Source organism: Aquarana catesbeiana, linkage group LG12 (genome assembly GCF_042186555.1).
Source record: "Aquarana catesbeiana isolate 2022-GZ linkage group LG12, ASM4218655v1, whole genome shotgun sequence".
NCBI lineage: Eukaryota > Metazoa > Chordata > Amphibia > Anura > Ranidae > Aquarana > Aquarana catesbeiana.
The window spans coordinates 28,162,882-28,183,154 of NC_133335.1; the positions used below are offsets into that span (position 1 = coordinate 28,162,882).

Genomic DNA, 20,273 nt, shown 5'->3' on the forward strand with positions numbered 1-20,273 from the left:
GATTATTGTGCTACCTTCAGCGGGTCTTGGCATTCAGTAAAAAAACGAAAGTCGTGTTCTGAATTGTATGCGGTGGGTTTCTGCAGTGCTTCGAATAGCCCTTCCTTCCTAAACAGGACGAAGTCTAAAAATCTGCAGCAGATGATGATTGTAGGATTGTGCAATACGTCAAGGCAGCGGAAACAAGTGCAGATGCGACTGGTGGGGGGGGGGGGGGTGGGGAGCCTCAGGAGGGCATGTCTGGTGATGTCACTGCGGCTTCCCCCTGACAAGGTCTTTCTGAATGCTCATTGGATGCTTTGTCCACAGTAATGACCGGAGAGACCGGTGGAGGTTTATACAGAAAGATAGCGAGCAAAAAGAACAGTAGTCCAATCACCTGCCAAAACAAGAAAAGTTTAGCATAAGTAAAGGGCAACTCCACCTTTAACGTTGTAGTTTTTATTTTTATAGATCAAAGATCAACTTCAGAATTTCTTTTTATTTGGCTTTGGATAGAGGTGGGAAGGGTCGGGGACTATATGAAATGTTTATTGAAGTCTGTGTTCATATTGAGAAGACTTCATCTCACCTCCTGTCAGGTCAGGAAAAAGGAATGAACTTGTGCTTGTGGCCAAATGAAGCGAATGATGTCATAAGTATCCCGGCCCTTTTGTGTATGTGAGCTGTGGGACACGGAGTCCTTCACCCGCCGCTCATTGGCCCAGGAATGACAGCTGACTTCTCGGACTGAACTCTGTTCAGAACAAATACAAGCTCATCCCTAGTCAGGAACATATGGGAAATCTTTTAAATAGGGACAAGACAAATTTTGACATCATATGGGCTGGGTAGGGGATGAGCTCAGGCTTGTTCGGATCAGTGGTGTTAACACACCCTAAAGGGGCAGCTGGTGGGCTTAAACCACGGGTTGCAGGAAAGAAATTTGCTTGATTCCCCCATCAACACAGTCAGTATTGATGGAGGAATCCCTCCTGTAGAGCTACCCTGTTTCCCCGAAAATAAGACCTAGCGTGATTATTGGTGATGGCTGCATTATAAGCCCTACCCCCCAAATAAGCCCTAGTTAAAGTCCTTGTAGGTCTTATTTTCAGGGTAGGGCTTATTTGGGGGGTAGGTCTTATATTGCAGTCATCACCGACAATCACGCTAGGTCTTATTTTCGGGGAAACAGGGTATTGTGTTCTGCCAGCGCGCGGGGGTGGGGGGGTCAGGAGAACAAAGTAATTATTGCTGGCATGTAAAAATCCTACATGCTGGTTGTACCCAAGTTGATCGATATAGCGACTTGGGTGCAATCAGCCTGCCCATAGATAGTTCAAATCTGAGCCAGTCCCTGCTGAATCAGCTGAGATTTGAACCACCTATGGCTGGATTAAGGGCCATTTGTTCTGGACATAAGGGCAGCTCACATTAACCCTTCACTCACCTTGTAAACCAGACCAGCGATGAGCATGTAGCTGCTCATGGCTGAGTTTTGGTACATGTAACAGGAGCCCTTTTCTCCACTTTGGTTCTGCCAGAGCAGGCAGGAAATGTCAATCATCGAGCCAAAGGCAATTGGTCCAGGGATCCCACCTGAAAAAGAAAAGGAGATTATTGCAAAAAGTAACTGCTGTATGTACTTTATTGCTGAAGTCATTGGCCTTTACCTGATCTAACACAAGTGTATTACTGATGCTAACCACTGTGAGGCAGCATAGTGGTTTTGTGGTTGCCTGGCCGCTCTAGGGTCCTGGCTTCTGTATCTGCATGTATGCTATATGTTTTCTTCACACTCTCCCTTAATGTAGAGTAAATTGGCTCTTTCCTACTTTACCTTAAACTGCATGCATGACTATGGTAGGGACATTTCTTTGTAATCCCGTCAGGGGCCAGGACTGATATGAATGATTCTTTTAGGCTGGGTTCACACCATTCGAATTGGATGCTGGATTTTCGCATCAATTTCCCAAAAGCAGGAGATTTTGACCGGCTCTCTATGGAGCTCCTGGAGATGCTGCAGTTAATTTACTAGCTTCAACAGGAGCTCCAGTCCCCCCCCCCCCCAAAAAAAATTAAAAGTCAACAGCTACAATCATTGTAGCTGCTGACTTTTAATATAAGGATACTTACCTGTCCAGGGATCCAGCGGTGTCCGCACCTGAGCTGATTCTTCAATCAAGGTGCATCCTAGATAAGGCAAACCAGCAATGAAGCCTTCTGGCTTCACAGCCGGTTTCCTACTGTACATGTGCGAGCCGCGCTGTATTTTGTGAATGGTCCTGCAGTCTTCTGGGACCTGTGTGTGTCCGAGAAAGACTGCGGGGGGGAAGGAGGAGGGGGAGGCGAACATCCTCATACAGTAGATCACAGGCGATCTGAGCTGGAAGTGGGAGTAGGCACCTGTCAAAACCAGGTACCCGCTCAGCCCAAAAGAGGTGCCAAATGTGGCAGTGGAGGGGGGAGGTGTATGCAAACAAACGGAACTTCCCCTTTTTGGTGAAGTTCCACTTGAAGTAGCAGGTTTTTGACAGTTTTGGGCAGCGTAGGGAAGGGTTAGAACCCCCGTCAGCTTTTTTTTTTTTGCTGCCCTCACTTCCTGTCATGGTGACACAACAGGAGGTTAGAAAACTTGACAAAGGAGCAACCTTTCCCACTGCATCTAAAACTAGAAAAGCCTGGAGTTTAGCTTTAAACAAAAGGCTCCCAATCCCCCCCAACTGGCGGTTGGCAATATGAATGTAAGAGGTAAACGCGATTTGTGCGTTGTTAATCAGCACTAGAATGCTATAATTTTACCTCCAATCTGAACAGATCTACTTTAGAATTGGGAGCTACAGGAAAGCTTGAAAGGATTTATAAAAAGCCATGAATCTTGTCCCATCCAAAGCCCACTTTACCAGTTAAGCTGTAGCCATTAATGGTGTTTTATAGGGAAAGCTGGATACTTAGTGAACAGCAGAGATGGGAGATAATGAAATGCAGGAAGCCTATCAGCGAGGTTATTGAATCCATTAGCTAAGTGCTTTTCTTGTCATAGCATACCTAATGTTCGGACTAATATCCACTGAATCCCAAGTGCAAAGGAACGCTGACTGTCCGGTACACACCTACAACAACACGGAGCCACAGGGAAGAATATGAATAACACTTATAGAAAAACTCCAACCTACATAACAAACTCTAGAGTAGATTCCATTAGCACAGCTGTCCTTAAATACATTTTAATACACCATACAAGACTATACAGTGGTGAAAATAATGATTTGACCCCCTGCAGATTTTGTAAATTTGCCCACCTACAAAGAAGTGAAGGGTCTATAATTTTTTATCACAGGTGTAATGATAGAGACAGAATATCAACCAAAAAATCCAGAAAAAACACATGATACAAATGTTATAAATTGAGTTGCAGTTCAGTGAGTAAAATAGGTATTTGATCCCCAAAGAAAAACATGACTTAGTAGTTCTGGAGTCACTACTACTACTGGAAAAATCCTTTTTGGCAAGCACAGAGGTCAGACGTTTCTTGTAGTTGGTGACCAGGTTTGCACACATCTCAGGAGGGATTTTGGTCCACTCTTCTTTACAGATCTTCTCTAAATCCTGTACATGTGCCTTCTTGAGGGGGACTTTGCGGGTGCTGCAGGATTTTAATCCATGGTGGTTTATTGTATTACCAATCGTTTGTTTGGTGACTGTGGTCCCAACTGCCTTGAGATCATTCACAATCTTCTCCCTTGTAGTTCTGGGCTGATCCTTCACTTTTCTCATGATCATCCTTACCCCATGAGGAGAAATCTTGCACAGAGCTCCAGACCGAGAGCGATTGATGGTTATTTTGTATTTCTTCCATTTGTAAATAATCACTCCAACAGTTGTCTCCTTCTCACCAAGCTTCTTACTGATATTCTTGTAGCCCATTCCAGCCTTGTGCAGGTCTACAATTTTGTGCCTGATGTCCTTTGGCAGCTCTTTGGTCTTGCCCATGATGGTGAGGTTTGAAAGGAAGAAAGAGATTCTGTGGACAGGGGTCTTTCATACACATAACGAGTTGTCAGGACTAATCTGTGTACCACATGAGTACATACTGTAGCCAGTCTGTGGGAGCCAGAATTATTGTTGGTTGGTAGGGGATCAAATGCTTATTTTACTCACTGAACTCAATTTATAACATTGGTATCATATGTTTTTGGTGGATTTTTGGTTGATATTCTGTCTCTATCATTTAAAATACACCTATGATACCAATTATAGACCCTTCATTTCTTTGTAAGGGATCAAATAATTATTTTCCCCACTGTATATTTTAATATTTTTAAAAATTTTTTAGGTTATAATAAAATAATTTTATGTATTTTAGGGTATGGCAGCCCACTTCTATTGACCAAAACAGAAAGTTCACATAAACATCAAATGCCCACGCAGGGGTTCCTCCTCATCAACAAGAACAGACAGCTGACAAGGCCGAGCCACCTGGCTCCCTTGTCAGCAGCTCCGCTGCTCTTCTTACCAATCCCTCTTTGTCAGTGAAATGGCCGTGGAAGAACTGGCAATTGTGCCAATACTAGAGATGGGCACCATCGGCGCATTCCAATTGGCGGAAGATTGGCAGATCGGCGCGTTCGCATAACGTGACAGATGGGATCTCTTGCTGGCCTATAAAAGGCTGCTGTTGTTTCCTCCAAATTTCTGCTGGATTGTAGTCAGCTTCCATGTGCTCCTGAACCTTTGTGTCTATTCCTTGGATTTCCCATTGTGACCTGGCTTGTTCCAGACCTGTTTGATCTCTTCTCCTGGCTTTTCCCTTGGCTTGTTCTACTGACCTTCCTCCTGCTTGATCACCTGTGTATGACCCCGGCTTGCCCTGTGGACTTTGTTACCCCTTACTGGCTTGCCCACCTGTGTGTGACCCCCCGGCTTGGCTTCTACTTCTGTCTCCTGAGTGCACAGATTGCCCAAAGAACAGCTGGAGTTCCTAATGTCGCGTACACAGGAGCGGACTTTCCGGCATACTTGGTCCAGCGGACCAGAGTGCGCCGGACAATCCGACCGTGTGTAGGCTTCGGCGGACTTTTTTTCCCCAAAAGTCCGCCTGACCTAGATTTAAAACAAGTTTTAAATCTTTCCGTCGGACTCAGTTTCTGACAGAAAGTCCGCTCGTCTGTGTGCTGGTCCGACGGAAAGCCCGCTCGTCTGTATGCTGGTCCGACGGACCAGATACGACGCAAGGGCAGGGTATTGCATCTTGCGCTCGCTGCAATAGGAAAAACAAATTTTCCTATTGCGGCGAGCGCGGGGAATACCAGGCCCTTAGGTCTGGTATGGATTATGAAGGGAAGCCCCTACGCCGAAAAAACGGCGTAGGGTCCCCCCTAAAATCCATACCAGACCCCGATCCGAGCACGCAGCCTGGCCGGTCAGGAAAGGGGGTGGGGACGAGCGAGCACCCCCCCTCCTGAACCGTACCAGGCCGTATGCCCTCAACATGGGGGGTGGGTGCTTTGGGGGAGTCCCAGCATGCCCAGGGACTGTGACATCATAAGGGGGCGGGGTCTCCGCCTATCTAAGTCACAACGGAGCCCTCAGAGAGCAGTCCAACCGGAGAGAGCGTCGTGTCAACATCTGGAGAAGAGAAGAGGGAAGAAGACAAGAAGCCCAGAAGTCCGGACCTCCGCTGGCAAGAGAGCTGCCTGAAGACAGCGGAGGAGCCGGCCAAAGAACTGGAACACCGGGAGAAGAGGCCGGAGAGAGCGGAAAAGAACCAACCGGACGCCGGGAGAAGAGGAACCGGAGGGACACCCGAAGCCGGAAGAAGACCCCCCGGAGCTGTTTAATAAATTATCTTAAAAACCTGTGTAGTGTGTTTTATTATTGACACTTTTTCCCTAGGTGAATGGGTAGGGGTACCATGTACCCCATACTCATTCACATAGGATGGGGGGCCGGGATCTGGGGGCCCTCTTATTATAGGGGGCTCCCGGATTCCGATAAGCCCCCCGCCCGCAGACCCCGACAACCAACGGCCAGGGTTGTCGGGAAGAGGCCCTTGTCCTCATCAACATGGGGACAAGGTGCTTTGGGGTGGGTGGGGCCCCGCAGGGCGCTCCCTCCCCCAAAGCACCCACCCTCCATGTTGAGGGCATGCGGACTGGTAGGTTCAGGAGGGGGGGCGCTCGCTCGTCCCCACCCCCTTTCCTGACCGGCCGGGCTGCGTGCTCGGATCGGGGTCTGGTATGGATTTTAGGGGGGGACCCCACGCCGTTTTTTCGTTGTAGGGGCTTCCCTTTATAATCCATACCAGACCTAAGGGCCTGGTATGCCCCGTGACGGGGCTCGCAAGGTGTCAATCTCGCCGATAAAAGCGGCAAGATTGACTTCCTTTTCTAGTCCCGTCGCACCTGAGTCACGTTTAAAATGAACGGACTTGTCCATGTGTGGGCAAGTCCGTTCATTCTGAAAGTCCGCCGTAACTCCGGCGAAAGTCCGTCGGAAAGACGGGCGGACTTAGCCCGCCAGAAAGTCCGGTCGTGTGTGGGCAAGTTCGTCCGTTTCAAAGTCCGGCGCACCTGGCGGACAAAGTCCGTCAGAAAGTGTGCCGGACCAAGTATGCCAGAAAGTCCGATCGTGTGTACGCGGCATTAGAGACATTTATCTTGCTAATTACACTCTGCAATCCTCCGCAGTCTCATCAGCTCTGCTCGTCCAGACCCTGCCAACAACCTGTGCTTCTTTGGGTACTATACCTCATATTCCATTTTCAGGGGTATACTGCACTTAGCTGCAAGGGGAGCCCCTCTGAGCACATTGGCCTCGGATCAGGTATGTGACACTCTGGCTGTGCAGCTCTCCTGGTTCACTTGGCTCACTAAGCCTTTAGTTGCAGCATCCTACTGCATGGCCCACACTTGGCCTCTGGATAGGGGTTTTCCTGACACCCCGATAAGACTTCTGTTTTCTGGCTGCTGGCTTGGGCCCCTCTGACCCCTGGGTGAGACCTCCTGTCTCCAGACTGGAAGCTCTGAGCTATCCTCAGGCTTGAGTATTTACAAGTATGTAACAACCCTGCACACCTGTGTACTCACACAAGCTGCCGGCATCCAGTAAAATCCGTACACAGGATTAAAAGTTCCGTCCCACCCAATACACTTTGGAACCTTCAAATTCCCAATCAGGGACTACAGAATCTGGAGAAAACCACAAAAACACAGTTTTTTTCCACTCAGAAACAGCAGCCTGGAACTTTACATTAAAGAAGTACAGCCAAAGCTTGTTTGGCCGTACTTATTCTGTGGATCAGAGGAGTGCAGTTAGTTCTGGACTTCTGTGACCCGTTTTCAGCAGACAGCGGGCTGAAGTCAGCTGATGTCACAGAGCCTGTCCAGGCTTGGGAGGGATCATGACCATATGGTCGGAATCCACCCACATGCCTGGACCTGCACCCGGCTTAGCCTCTCAGTGAGTGCCTGAGCTGGCCGCACCCACCCACCCCCTCCACAGCCCAGCGCTCCAGTGAGGAAGGGGGGGGGGGGTGTCAGAGCAGAGCGCAAAGAGTCGGTGACTGACAGCTCTCTGCTCAGAAAGCTCTGTGTTAGATCACTCGGTTCTCAGTGTTAGAGGCGCCGGGGGACAGATGCAGCATCCACCTAGGTAAGTATGATTCTTAAATAAAAAGGAAACCCACACTTCTCTTTTAAGCCTTAACGCGAATCCTATGTCATTTTTCCTACATTTTTTCATTGTGGCAGGGCATTGCATCACATAACCTAATACTATAAATCAGAGGTCTTCAAACTATGGCCCTCCAGTTGTTCAGGAACTACAATTCCCATCATGCCTAGTCACGTCTGTGAATGTCAGAGTTTTACATTGCCTCATGAGATGTGTAGTTCCACAACAGCTGGAGGGCCGTAGTTTGACGATCCCTGCTAAACATTAATGGTATAATCAATTATATATACAGTATATTATATAATGTGTACAGTAATACCTTGAAATGTGAGCATAATTCATTCCAGAAACATGCTTGTAATTCAAAACACTTGTAGATCACAGCAAATTTCCCCATAAGAAATAATGGAAACTCAAATGATTCGTTCCACAACCATTTATCCATAGGTCTTTCAGTTTATAGTCGATATAAAAAGATTATAGCGATGTGATAGGTTGTGTATCCATAAAATGTCCATCCACAAATGGAAGCCTCCACAAGGGGATTAGAAGCAAAATCCAGCAGGAGCTCCAGACTATAAAAGAGAAGAGAGGCGCCTCTAAGTGTAGCAATATGTTGCTAAATGTTGTACCTTCATTAAATGTAAACATATTGCTACACTTAGAGGTGCCTCTCTTCTCTTTTATTACTCAGTTGTGACATAATACTCGTTGTATATCAAGTCAAAATGTATTTTAAAATTTTGCTTGTCTTGCAAAACGCTCTCAAACCAAGTTACTCTCAAACCAAGGTATTACTGTATATATAATAACCAGCCAGCAGGTGGAGCGCAAGGCTTTTTTTTTTCCCACACGTTGTCCTTTTGTTACCCCCCTTCCTTTATATGACTGCGTCCGAGCTTGCAATCAGACAGAGGGAGCCTGAAGGCAGGTAGATTATGACTGTGCTGTCTATCTAGACAACCCATAATGTTTTGGGAAGCCTGTATAATGTAAAACTTGTAACCTTATTATGCCAAAAACATGATGATGATGGCCACTTATAGGCAAATCCCTCCTATGTATGTATATATATATTAAAGGATAAGTACACTTAAAAAAAAAAAAAAAAAAATGCACATTTTTTTTTTGCAAGTAATAAAAAGGTACATTTACTATTTATCTTTTTTAGGAGTCTATAAAGCATTACACCCCTGATCAGCAGATCGCTGGTGCCATGCAGGTCTCCTGCAGACTGTCAGTGGGAGCTGTCTGCCCGTACATCGTACAGAGAGCCAGTCTCACACTGACAGGAACAATCAATGAAATAATACAGTGCTGTGGTAGTTCACTGAGAACTACAAGCTGACAACCGCAAAGGATGTCGGGACTTGTAGTCCATTCAGTCCCAAAACTCTGTGAATGAATGATGCGGCCATGTGGGCCACGCTGTTTTCAAAAAGTGACAGCTAGTACGATGGTCCAATCCATGGAAGCCCCACCTCACAACTTACAGGACTTGAAGGATCTGGTACTGACAGCTTGGTGACAGATACCACGGCATACCTTCACAGGTCTAGTGGAGTCCCTTAACGGGTCAGGACCTGCAAAAGTGGGACCTACTCAATATTAGGTGAGGGATCATAATGTTATGGCTGATCGGTGTATGTCTCTGCCACATGAACCAGGACCTGTATAAATTCAATGAATAAGGTTCAAATTCATAAATTGATAAATTGAATGATAAGGTTCATACCGTAACGTTGCAGTGAGTGCAGGAATGCTGCACAGGAATGTAAACAGTATAATGGAGAATGTAAACACCAGGAGCAGCGACATCTTTTTGCAAGAGGAAGAGCATTTTCCCGCTACAGCCTGCGCCCCCGTCACAGAGATATTGGAGGCCACACAACTGCAGTTTTCATATACCTAAAAGAATAAAAAAGATTTCCAACTTCAGTATAATAAGTATAATATAATACAGTATATATCATAATATAGTTCAGTATAATAAATAAGATAAATTAACTTGTATCCTCTGACAGCCACAAATATATAGTAGATACAGAAAATAATTAACTGTTAACGCACTCCAATGCTGGGTATACATTAGTAGAATTTCAAATAGTTTTTGGAGTCAAATCTGAGGTTGTTTTCAATAGGTGTTGACTAATATAGTTTTTTTAAGGGCCGATACCGATTTTTTGGCTGCCTTTCAGGCTGATAGCCGATATCAGGTGCCAATATTCTGTAGATTTAAACTTTTTATTTTACACTGTCCTTTTAAATTTTATTTATTTATTTTTTTATCACTTTTATTGCTGTCAGAAGGAATGTAAACATCCCTTGTGATAGTAATAGGCAGTGACATGTACTCTTTATGGAGGGATTGGGGGTCTATAAGAGCCCAAACCCCTCCTCTGCACTTGAAAGTATTCAAAACATCAAGATCGGCATTTCTATTTTTTAAAACTGGCGCATTTAAGATGCCAGTGATCCAGAAGGGATGTCACGACATCGCTTCCGGGTTACTAGATCCGAGACCTGAAAAAAACACCAACTGGCTTTGTTCGGGCCGTCGGGTTATGACTAAGGCCTTATAGGCTGAAACGCGTCAACTGTTCTCATTTGTGTTTGGTCACTGTGGCTTGTCAATAAATATTATACTTTTTAAGAGCATGGAAAATACTGTGCATGCATTTTTGTTGTAGATTAAAAACACACTGGACTGCATCTAGTGTGAACCAAAAACGGGGAGATGCCTTTGTAAACAATCGCAGATCGCCGCCATTACTAACAAAAAAAAAAAAGAAAAAGAAAAATGCCATAAATCTATCCCCTATTTTATAGATGCTATAACTTTTGCAAAACCTGCTTATTAAACCATGCTTATTGCATTTTTTTTTCCCCAAAAATATGTAGAAGAATACATATTGGCCTAAACTGAGAAAGAAATTTGTTTTTTTTTATATATGTTTTGGGGATATTTATTATAGCAAAAAGTAAAAAATATTGTGTTTTTTTTTCAAAATTGTTGCTCCTTTTTTGTTTATAGTGCAAAAAATAAAAACCGCAGAGGTGAACAAATACCACCAAAAGAAAGCTCTATTTGTGGGAAAAAAAGGACGTCAATTTTGTTTGGGTGCAACATCGCACGACCACGCAATTGTCAGCTAAAGCGAAGCAGTGCCGAATCGCAAAAAGTGCTCTGGTCAGGAAGGGGGTAAAATCTTCTGGGGCTGAAGTGGTTAATTGATCAAGCTAAAGTTAGAAGCTGATTGGCTACCATGCACAGCTGCACCAGATTCGGAGTGCACCGATTCTAGTGAATCTTCCCCTTTATGTCTTCTGTCTATAAATCTCTGAATGCTATGAGAAGTTGGTGGGTAATTCTGCTCATTAGCTGCCACTCATAACTTTGGGTGGACTGAGCTGCATGTCAGTTTCTTCTATACATATAAAAAAATACATAATTACCTTTCTGCCATTACCATGGTCCACGTAACGTCCTGAGCAGCCTGCATAGCAAGCAGAGTAGTACATGACATTATCGGCTCCGCAGACAGGACTGTAAAGATCCTGTGAACAGCGGCACCCGGCATTACAGACAGAGGAGAGGTTGAGGCCGCTCCCTAAGAGGACACTGCAGAGAAAGCACAGAGGACAATGAGATTACACCTGTAAAGCTGCCCATACAATGATAGCTTTTTTTTTTTCTCGTTCAGCTTGCAAGCATAAAAGGACAATGACTGCCTCTGATTGGATGGGATCACGTTCTCCTGTCGATTTTCACCTGGCTTACTACAAATTTTTAAGCAACTTTTCTCGAGCTGTGAGGGGCCACCCATGGCTCAAATCTTGGCCAATTCAGCAGGAATCGTCCGAAATTTAAGCCATGTATGTCCAGCTTAATACTGTGTGATGGTGGTGACTGTGACAGGAAATGGGGAAAAATTCTCTCAGTGTGTACAGATAGCAAGATACACTATATTACCAAAAGTGTTGGGACACCTGCCTTTACACGCACATGAACTTTAATGGTATCCCAGTCTTAGTCCGTAGGGTTCAATATTGAGTTGGTCCACCCTTTGCAGCTATAACAGCTTCAACTCTTCTGGGAAGGCCGTCCACAAGGTCTAGGAATGTGTCTATGGGAAAGTTTGATCATTCTTCAAGAAGCGCATTTGTGAGGTCAGGCACTGATGTTGGACGAGAAGGCCTGGCTCTCAGTCTCCGCTCTAATTTATCCCAAAGGTGTTCTATCGGGTTCAGGTCAGGACAGTCAAGTTTCTCCACCCCAAACTCGCTCATCCATGTCTTTATAGACCTTGCTTTGTGCACTGGTGTTCAGTCATGTTGGAACAGGAAGGGGCCATCACCAAACTGTTCCCACAAAGCTGGGAGCATGAAATTGTCCAAAATGTCTTGGTATGATGACTCCTTAAGAGTTCCCTTCACTGGAACTAAGAGGCTAAGCCCAGCCCCTGAAAAACAACCCCCCACCATAATCCCCCCTCCACCAAATGATTTGCACCAGTTCACAAAGCAAGGTCCATAAAGACACGGATGAGTGAGTTTAGGGTGGAAGAACTTAACTGGCCTGCACAGAGTCCTGACCCCAACCCGATAGAACACCTTTGGGATGAACTAAAGCGGAGACTGCGAGCCAGGTCTTCTCATCCAACATCAGTGCCTGTGCTCACAAATACACTTCTGGAAGAACAATCAAACATTCCCATAGACACACTCCTAAACCTTGTGGACAGCCTTCCCAGAAAAGTTGAAGCTGTTATAGCTGCAAAGGGTGGGCCAACCCAATATTGAACCCTACGGACTAAGACTGGGATGTCATTAAAGTTCATGTGTGTGTAAAAAGCGTCCCAATACTTTTGGTAATATAGTATATATAGGCTTTTACCATTCATCACTCCATCCAAAATAAAAAAAAAATGCCTGGAGTAAAGCTTGCCATACACTAATCGAAATTCAGTCAGTTCAGCAGGAACCGGTGTGTGTGGCAGCCACACGTCGATCACTTGATTGACTTCTGTTGAAAGGACATGCTATTGGCAATCAGCAGGAGCCGATTGTCCTGGCAGGTGGGATTCATCCATCCACTTGTTCATGTGGATAAAAGAATCTTTTTTTTTCCATTCAGCCCAATGAACAAAAAAAAAAAAAGACCCTTTTATGACCGTCTTAACACTGTAAATTCAGTTAGAAATGATGGCACTAAAAACCTATTTCAAACACATATACATATAAGTTCATCAATACAAACTGAAGCAAGTTGTAGGAGTGACAATGGGGTTGATTTACTAAAGGCAAATAGACTGCGCACTTTGCAAAGTGCAGTTGCTCGAGAGCTTAGTAAATGAGATAAATCTTCACTTTGCAAAGCATGCCCAATCAGATGCAAGGAAAATAAAAAAAAAACAGCATTTTTTGCTTGCACATGATTGGATGATGGGAGTCAGCAGAGCTTCTGCTCATTTACTAAGCTCTGGAGCAACTGCAAAGTGCACAGTCTATTTGCCTTTCGTAAATCATTGTTTAGCAGGATTAGTCATGATTATTAACAAAGAGTACCTGTCAGGGTAGGGAGCGGTGACTCCAGCCATGGGCAGGTTAGGACAGCTGATGAGGAAGATGAAGACTGACATAAGACTGAATACAGTACACAGGACACAGAACCTGATGATTCCTGAGCAGTGCAATTTCAGTTTGTTCACTATGAATCCCCCCAGGAAGGTTCCGCCACCCCCAGCAGGAACCACCAAGTAGCCTGTATGAGAGAAGGAAACAAATCATCAGCCTATGCTACTACAAAGGAAATCATCACTGTGTACACACAAGGAATACATACAGGGAACACAGCTTTCTCATGGCCCCCCCATCACATTATCACCTGGGAACACCTAATTCCAAGCCAATGGGAAGGGGATTCCCAACTCCACCCACTGGGATGTGTAGACAAGACCCAACTGCTGAAAGAAATCTTGCCATTTTTCAGAGGTTTACTTTAAAGTGTTACTAAACCCACAACAGTAAAATCAGTCTGTATATGCAGCATAGCATGGTTGTTATACTCACTGTGGAACTTAAGGGGTTAATCCTCTGCATTGTGTAAAAAGGCTGTTTGATCCTGTATGCACAGATCCTCCCCCTCCTGCACGGTCTATCTGGGGAAGGCCGGCTAACACAGGCGGGGTAGCCGACCTGCACATGCTCAGTTTTATGCTGGAGAGAACAATTCCTTGTTCTCAGAGCTAGCCAGGTCACATGATATTGACATCACACATGTAGGTGTGTATACAGGCTATAGTGGAAATCTCCTCCTACCTGAACACACAGCTCTGGACAAACTCTGCAGGTTATCATGTGACCGTGGTATACAGATCAGCCAAAAAGGTATATAGTGGCAGTATTTTATTGTAAAAAGAAGATGGGGGGGGGGGGGGTGGCGGATGAACTTTTTTCATATTACTGGGTTTAGTAACACTTTAAGATGGTTGTATACCTTGAGGGGTTAATCCTCTGCATTGTGTAAAAAGGCTGCAATGTGGAGAAGGCCAGCCAACACAGGCAGGGTAGCTGACCTGCACATGCTCAGTTGTGTCTTTTTATGCTGGAGAGAACATTTCTTTGTTCTCAGAGCTAGCCAGGTCACATGATATTGGCATCACACATGTGGGCGTGTATACAGGCTGAAGTGGAAATCTCCTCCTACCTGAACCATGGTATACAGATCAGCCAAAAAGGTATATAGTGGTAGTATTTTAATGTAAAAAGAAGTGGGCCCTGGGGGGGGGGGCAGATAAACTATGTTCATAATACTGGGTTTAGTACCACTTTAAGCTGACCACATTTACACAGTTAGAAAATATATTTCCCTTTAATTACATTCTTTTACCCCTTTGTGATATTATTCAGTTTAATAAATTAAATGGGACAAGTTGATAAGATTCCATGCTGAGCTCCTGTGCCGTCAAATGAAGACACAAGTGCAGGAACAGGCGTCCGCCTCCTGCCTCTCCCCATCTGTCTATTCTTCTAAAAACCATCGCACTGCGTTTGACCTCAAACGGATCTGAGTTTCACTTTTAGGCAGCACAATCCTCTGACAATGAGCCCGGGTGATGAATTCTCATCCATTTGCAACTATAGCGTGACTAAAGATATTTTAAAAAGTTCTCAAATAGAATCTTTCCATCAGCCCACAACACAATGGCCACGTTGGGTATTTTGCAGGTTTCTTTTTTTACATAAGCAAGGGCCCTGCATCACAATTGTACCCAAATAAAACACTGTACCCAAATGAAACACTGTACACAAATAAAACACTGTACACAAATGAAACACTGTACACAAATAAAACACTGTACACAAATAAAACACTGTACACAAATGAAACACTGTACACAAATAAAACACTGTACACAAATAAAACACTGTACACAAATAAAACACTGTACCCAAATGAAACACTGTACACAAATAAAACACTGTACACAAATAAAACACTGTACCCAAATGAAACACTGTACACAAATAAAACACTGTACACAAATAAAACACTGTACACAAATGAAACACTGTACCCAAATGAAACACTGTACACAAATAAAACACTGTACACAAATAAAACACTGTTCCCAAATGAAACACTGTACACAAATAAAACACTGTACACAAATAAAACACTGTGGGGTTGATTTACTAAAGGCAAATAGACTGTGCACTTTGCAATATGCAGTAGTACTCTGCAAGTGCAGTTGCTCCAGAGCTTAGTAAATGAAGTAAAGCTTCACTTTGCAAAGAATACCCAATAACATGCAAGGAAAATTTAAAAAAAACAGCCTTTTTGCTTACATATGATTGGATGATGGAATTCAGCAGAGCTTTTCCTCATTTACTAAGCTCTGGAGCAACTGCTCTCGCAGAGTACAACTGCACTTTGCAAAGTGCACAGTCTATTTTCCTTTAGTAAATCAACCCCAGTACCCAAATGAAATTTAAATAATTTTTGATAATTTGATTACCACTGTTTTGTTTTTTTAATTTCTGATTCTTGAGTATTTGATCACCACTGGTTATTTACCGTATTTATTTTTTATTCTTGAGTAATTTGATCACCACTGTTTTCTTTTAATTTTTAATGATTCTTGAGTATTTGATCACCACTGTTTATTTATTTATTTTTTTATTCTTGAGTATTTGATCACCACTGTTTATTTATTTATTTTTTTATTCTTGAGTATTTGATCACCACTGTTTTCTTTTGATTTAAAATTTTTGATTCTTGAGTAATTTGATCACCACTGTTTTCTTTTAATTTTTAATGATTCTTGAGTATTTGATCACCACTGTTTATTTTATTTATTTTTTATTCTTGAGTAATTTGATCACCACTGTTTTCTTTTAATTTTTAATTTCTGATTCTTGAGTATTTGATCCCCAGTGTTTTTTTCATTTTTGATTCTTGAGTATTTGGTCACCACTGTTTTTTGTTTCTTTTTTTCATTTTTCATTTTTGATTTATGAGTATTTGATCACCACAGTTTTTTTTTCATTTTTCTATTATAGAAAAAAACAAAACAATATTTTCCACTTTCTGTTATGAAACATGTCCAATAAAATCAAATTTTTTCATAAATTTAAGCCAAAACGTATTCTGCTATGTGTCTTGAGTAAAAAAAACAAACTGCGTTTTTGGGGACACTATACTCTTGGGGACACTAGTATTATTCTAATCTTGATCAAGATAGTGATCCGTACAGACACTACATTGATAATGGTGGATGATCAGCGACTTCGTTTGACTGTGATAGTGTGCAGTCTAGTGCTAACTGACACTCGGCTGGAGGGACGCTATCTGACACTGACGTCGCTGGTGACACTAATACAGTGATCAATGATGATACTGTACACCAAGGATATGCAATTAGCGGACCTCCAGCTGTTGCAGAACTACGAGGCCCGTGAGGCATAGCAAGACTCTGACAGCCACAAGCATGACACCAAGAGGCAGAGGCATGATGGGACTTGTAGTTTTGCAACAGCTGGAGGTCCGCTAATTGCATATCCCTGCTGTACACTGTACTAATGGCACTGGCTGGAAAGGGTTAACATCAAGGGGTAATCAAGGGGTTAAAGTGGTTGTACACCCTGTACAACCACTTTTACCTACAGGTAAGCCTATATTAAAGCGGAGTTCCGCTTAAAGAAAAAAAAATGAAGTCAGCAGCTAAAAATACTGCAGCTGCTGACTTTTAATAATCGGACACTTACCTGTCCAAGGGTCCAGCGATGCGGGGGAATGAAGCCCCGCTCATCTCCCCCTCCTCTCTGCGGCACCGGCATAGTCACTGTGGGTGCCGGGCACGCACATCGCTAGCGCCGTGACTGGCCGGGCAATCATCTGGGACCTGTGGCGTGTCCCAGATGACTACCGAGAGGTAGGGGGGAGAGGTGATCTCCCTTCCGGTGCCGCGGTGCGCCGGGAGGAAGTGGGAGCTGGAACCCTTAAAAAAGCAGGTATCCCCCCCCCCCCAAAAAAATGACATGCCAAATCTGGCATGTCAGGGGGTCACCTACCCTTAAAGCGGAAGTTCCATTTTTGGGTGGAACTCCGCTTTAAGGCCCACCTGTAGGCGCTTGAAATATCTCCTAAACCTCCACGGTTTGGGAGATATTTACAAAAAAGCAGTACGTCGATGACTACGGCGCATGCGCACTATAGAAAGGACAGATCGTACCGTTTCTAACAGGGGTCATGCCGTGACTGGCGGCTCTCACGCGCATGCGCGGGAGTGACGTCACGTGACTCTGGCCAGTCACACAGCCGGAGTTCGCAGCCCCAGAAGGAAGAGGGTTGAAGATGGAAGCTCGTTGCTACCCTGTTTCCCCGAAAATAAGACCTAGCGTGATTGTCGGTGATGGCTGCAATATAAGCCCTACCCCCCAAATAAGCCCTAGTTAAAGTCCTTGTAGATCTTATTTTCGGGGTAGGGCTTATTTTCTGGGAAACAGAGTAGGGCTTATTTGGGGGGGTAGGGCTTATATTGCAGCCATCACCGACAATCACGCTAGGTCTTATTTTTGGGGTAACAGGGTAGTGGAGACAGAGCTGACATTGTGGGCTTCGGTTATAGGGAAGTGACACATAATGGGCTACTATACCGTGCATAGTAGCCCATTATGCTTTACCTTTGCTGGGAAATAAAGAGGAAGTAAAACCCACCAGGGCTTACTTCCTCTTTAACTCTGTGCCTAACAAGTGTAACATGTGCTGCTTTTACTAACAGACCTGCCTGCTTTTTCTCCCTGAAGTCAGATTTGATTATATATAGCAGTAGGGCAGTGGACGGTGTCAGTAGAGGAGAGATTGGTATCATTGGTTTGTTTTTATTATTTTATTTTATTTTTTACAATTTTATTTTAATTATTATTTTAGGAGCCCCATTGGGGGGGCTTTGGTGTAATATCAGGTGTCTAAACAGACCCCTGATGTCTCCCTTTTAAAACAGAAAGGGACTGAGAACAGAGATGCCCCAGTCCCTTTCTCTGCAGCCAGGCAGCAGGGGGAATCTACGCAGCACAGATTAGGGTGTGCCCAGGCACACCTGGCACACCACGTGCGCACTCCTATGATAATGGCACTAGAAGAGTCATACATTTATTTTATCTTTCTATTGCAGGCATTTATATAGAACCAACAATTTACGCAGTGCTTTACATATTGTACATACACATCAGTTCCTATCCTCGAGGAGCTTACAATCTAAGGTCTATGGCTCACATGCATACATACACACAAAAATACTAGGGCCAATTTTGAGAAGAGCCAATCAGCCTACCAGCGTGTCTTTGCAATATGGGAGGAAACCAGACCACTTGGAGGAAATCCATGCAAGCACAGGGAGAACATACAAACATCTGGCCAGGCTTCTGTCTGAGGACCCCAGTGCTGCAAGGTAACCACTAAATCTGTCCAAATTTCAGCCAATTCCTGTGCAAATTCAAGATGTGGCTGGCCCTGTTGGTACCACCTGGCTCAACAAAAGTGGATTAAAAAATTGAAGGAGCTGGATGGAAAATTGACAGCAGGACAGTGACTGCGTCCAATCTGATGCAGTCACTGTGCGGGTATTCAGACAAGCTGCATCTCCTTGAATACAATAGCCAGCAGTGCGGATTTCTTCATGCGTGCTGTTTAGCATAGATGGAGGAATCTACTGGTTCTCTCTCATTCAGCCCACGTATGGCTCTCTTAAGCTGGTGTGTTGCAGTTATTTTAGGAAGTTCCTTACAAAAAAGTCATTTGACGCAATAGCAATACCATCACATACTCATTTCCTCCTTTCCGGTTTCCAACCACAAATATGCTGCTACTACTGATGGGGTTTTCACATCTCACAGCGACCTCATTACATGACTTTAGCATGATTTTTAAGAAAAACCCACAAATAGTTCATCACATATTACTTGATGTGTACAATCTTCCCTACAATGTTATTTGATCTTCATTAAAGCCACCTAAAGATATATTGTTCGTTTTTAACCGAATGCGGAAGTGTAAGAACATCTGTCAGGTTTTGCTGCTGTCTGCTGTGCTTCCTTGGGGTGATTTCCTATCACTTCATGTCTATGTGACAAGGAGAAATGGAACAGGAAGTGAAGGCAACTCCCCCTCAACAGGGACACAGGTGGCAGTCAAAAATGATTGCAGATATAGAAAGGATTACAACTTATGTGGATTGTATTGCAGATTGGGGGGGGGGGGAGGAGGTACTAAAACTGGAGAGTGCAAAATCTGGTGCAGCTAGGGTTGCCACCTGTCCGGGATTCACCTGGACAGTCCGGGTTTTGAATCATGTGTCCGGCTTGCAGGCAGACTGAAACCCGGACACATTATTCAGACCGGGCTGTGGCTTCCCAAGTAACTGAGATAGTTACACACAAATCTGTTGCCGGAGCTGTGGGTGGCTGTCTGGGGACAGGTTTGGCTTCACTGGGGGGGGGAGGGGGCAGGGCAATGATATCAGCAAGAGCAATTTGGCCACACCCACTGTTCACTGCAGCACGCTATGTGCACCGCATTACTACTTTCCTTGGGGCACCCAAAGGCATACCTCCCAACATTTTGAGATGGGAATGAGGGACACCTACTAACAAACGTATGTAGGCATAGGACACACCCCCTGACACACCCCTTTAAAGGAGAATTAACCAAAAAAAAAGGTTAATTAAATGCACAAGGACTTTTTCTTACTACTACTATTCCTTTATATTGGCTTTTAAAATGTCACAAATACAGCAATTTAGAAATCAGATAAAAGGTTTAGCACTGGGAAACACTTTTTGAAAGATAAATAGTGCATTTTATATACAACTATATAGATCAGACCAAAATGAGGGACAAATGAGGAGGAATGAGGGACATTGCTCCAAATCAGTTACAGTCCCTCGAAATCAGGGACAGTTGGGAGCTATGCAAAGGTGTCCCAGGCCGCTAAAGTGTTCAGGTTTGGCTTGAAGAAAAAGTGGCGACCCTAGGTGCAGCTCTGCATAGAAACCAATCAGCTTCCAGGTTTTATTGTCAAAGCCCCAAAAAAACAAAAACAAAATAAAAAATACAA

General features: G+C 44.1%; 1 protein-coding gene across 1 annotated transcript in view; it reads right to left on the minus strand.

Annotated features, from left to right (window-relative positions):
- Positions 1-214: 214 nt before the first annotated feature.
- The window catches only part of SLCO4A1 (solute carrier organic anion transporter family member 4A1), a 74,550-nt gene continuing 54,491 nt past the window's right edge, over positions 215-20,273 (minus strand). Inside the window, exons 7-12 of the mRNA XM_073607499.1 lie at positions 13,222-13,417; positions 11,110-11,275; positions 9,389-9,561; positions 3,028-3,092; positions 1,430-1,578; positions 215-379 (exon numbers count right to left, since the gene is read on the minus strand). Coding sequence (XP_073463600.1) covers positions 227-379; positions 1,430-1,578; positions 3,028-3,092; positions 9,389-9,561; positions 11,110-11,275; positions 13,222-13,417 — 902 coding nt within the window. The 3' untranslated portion in view covers positions 215-226. The remainder of the gene's footprint in view (positions 380-1,429; positions 1,579-3,027; positions 3,093-9,388; positions 9,562-11,109; positions 11,276-13,221; positions 13,418-20,273) is intronic.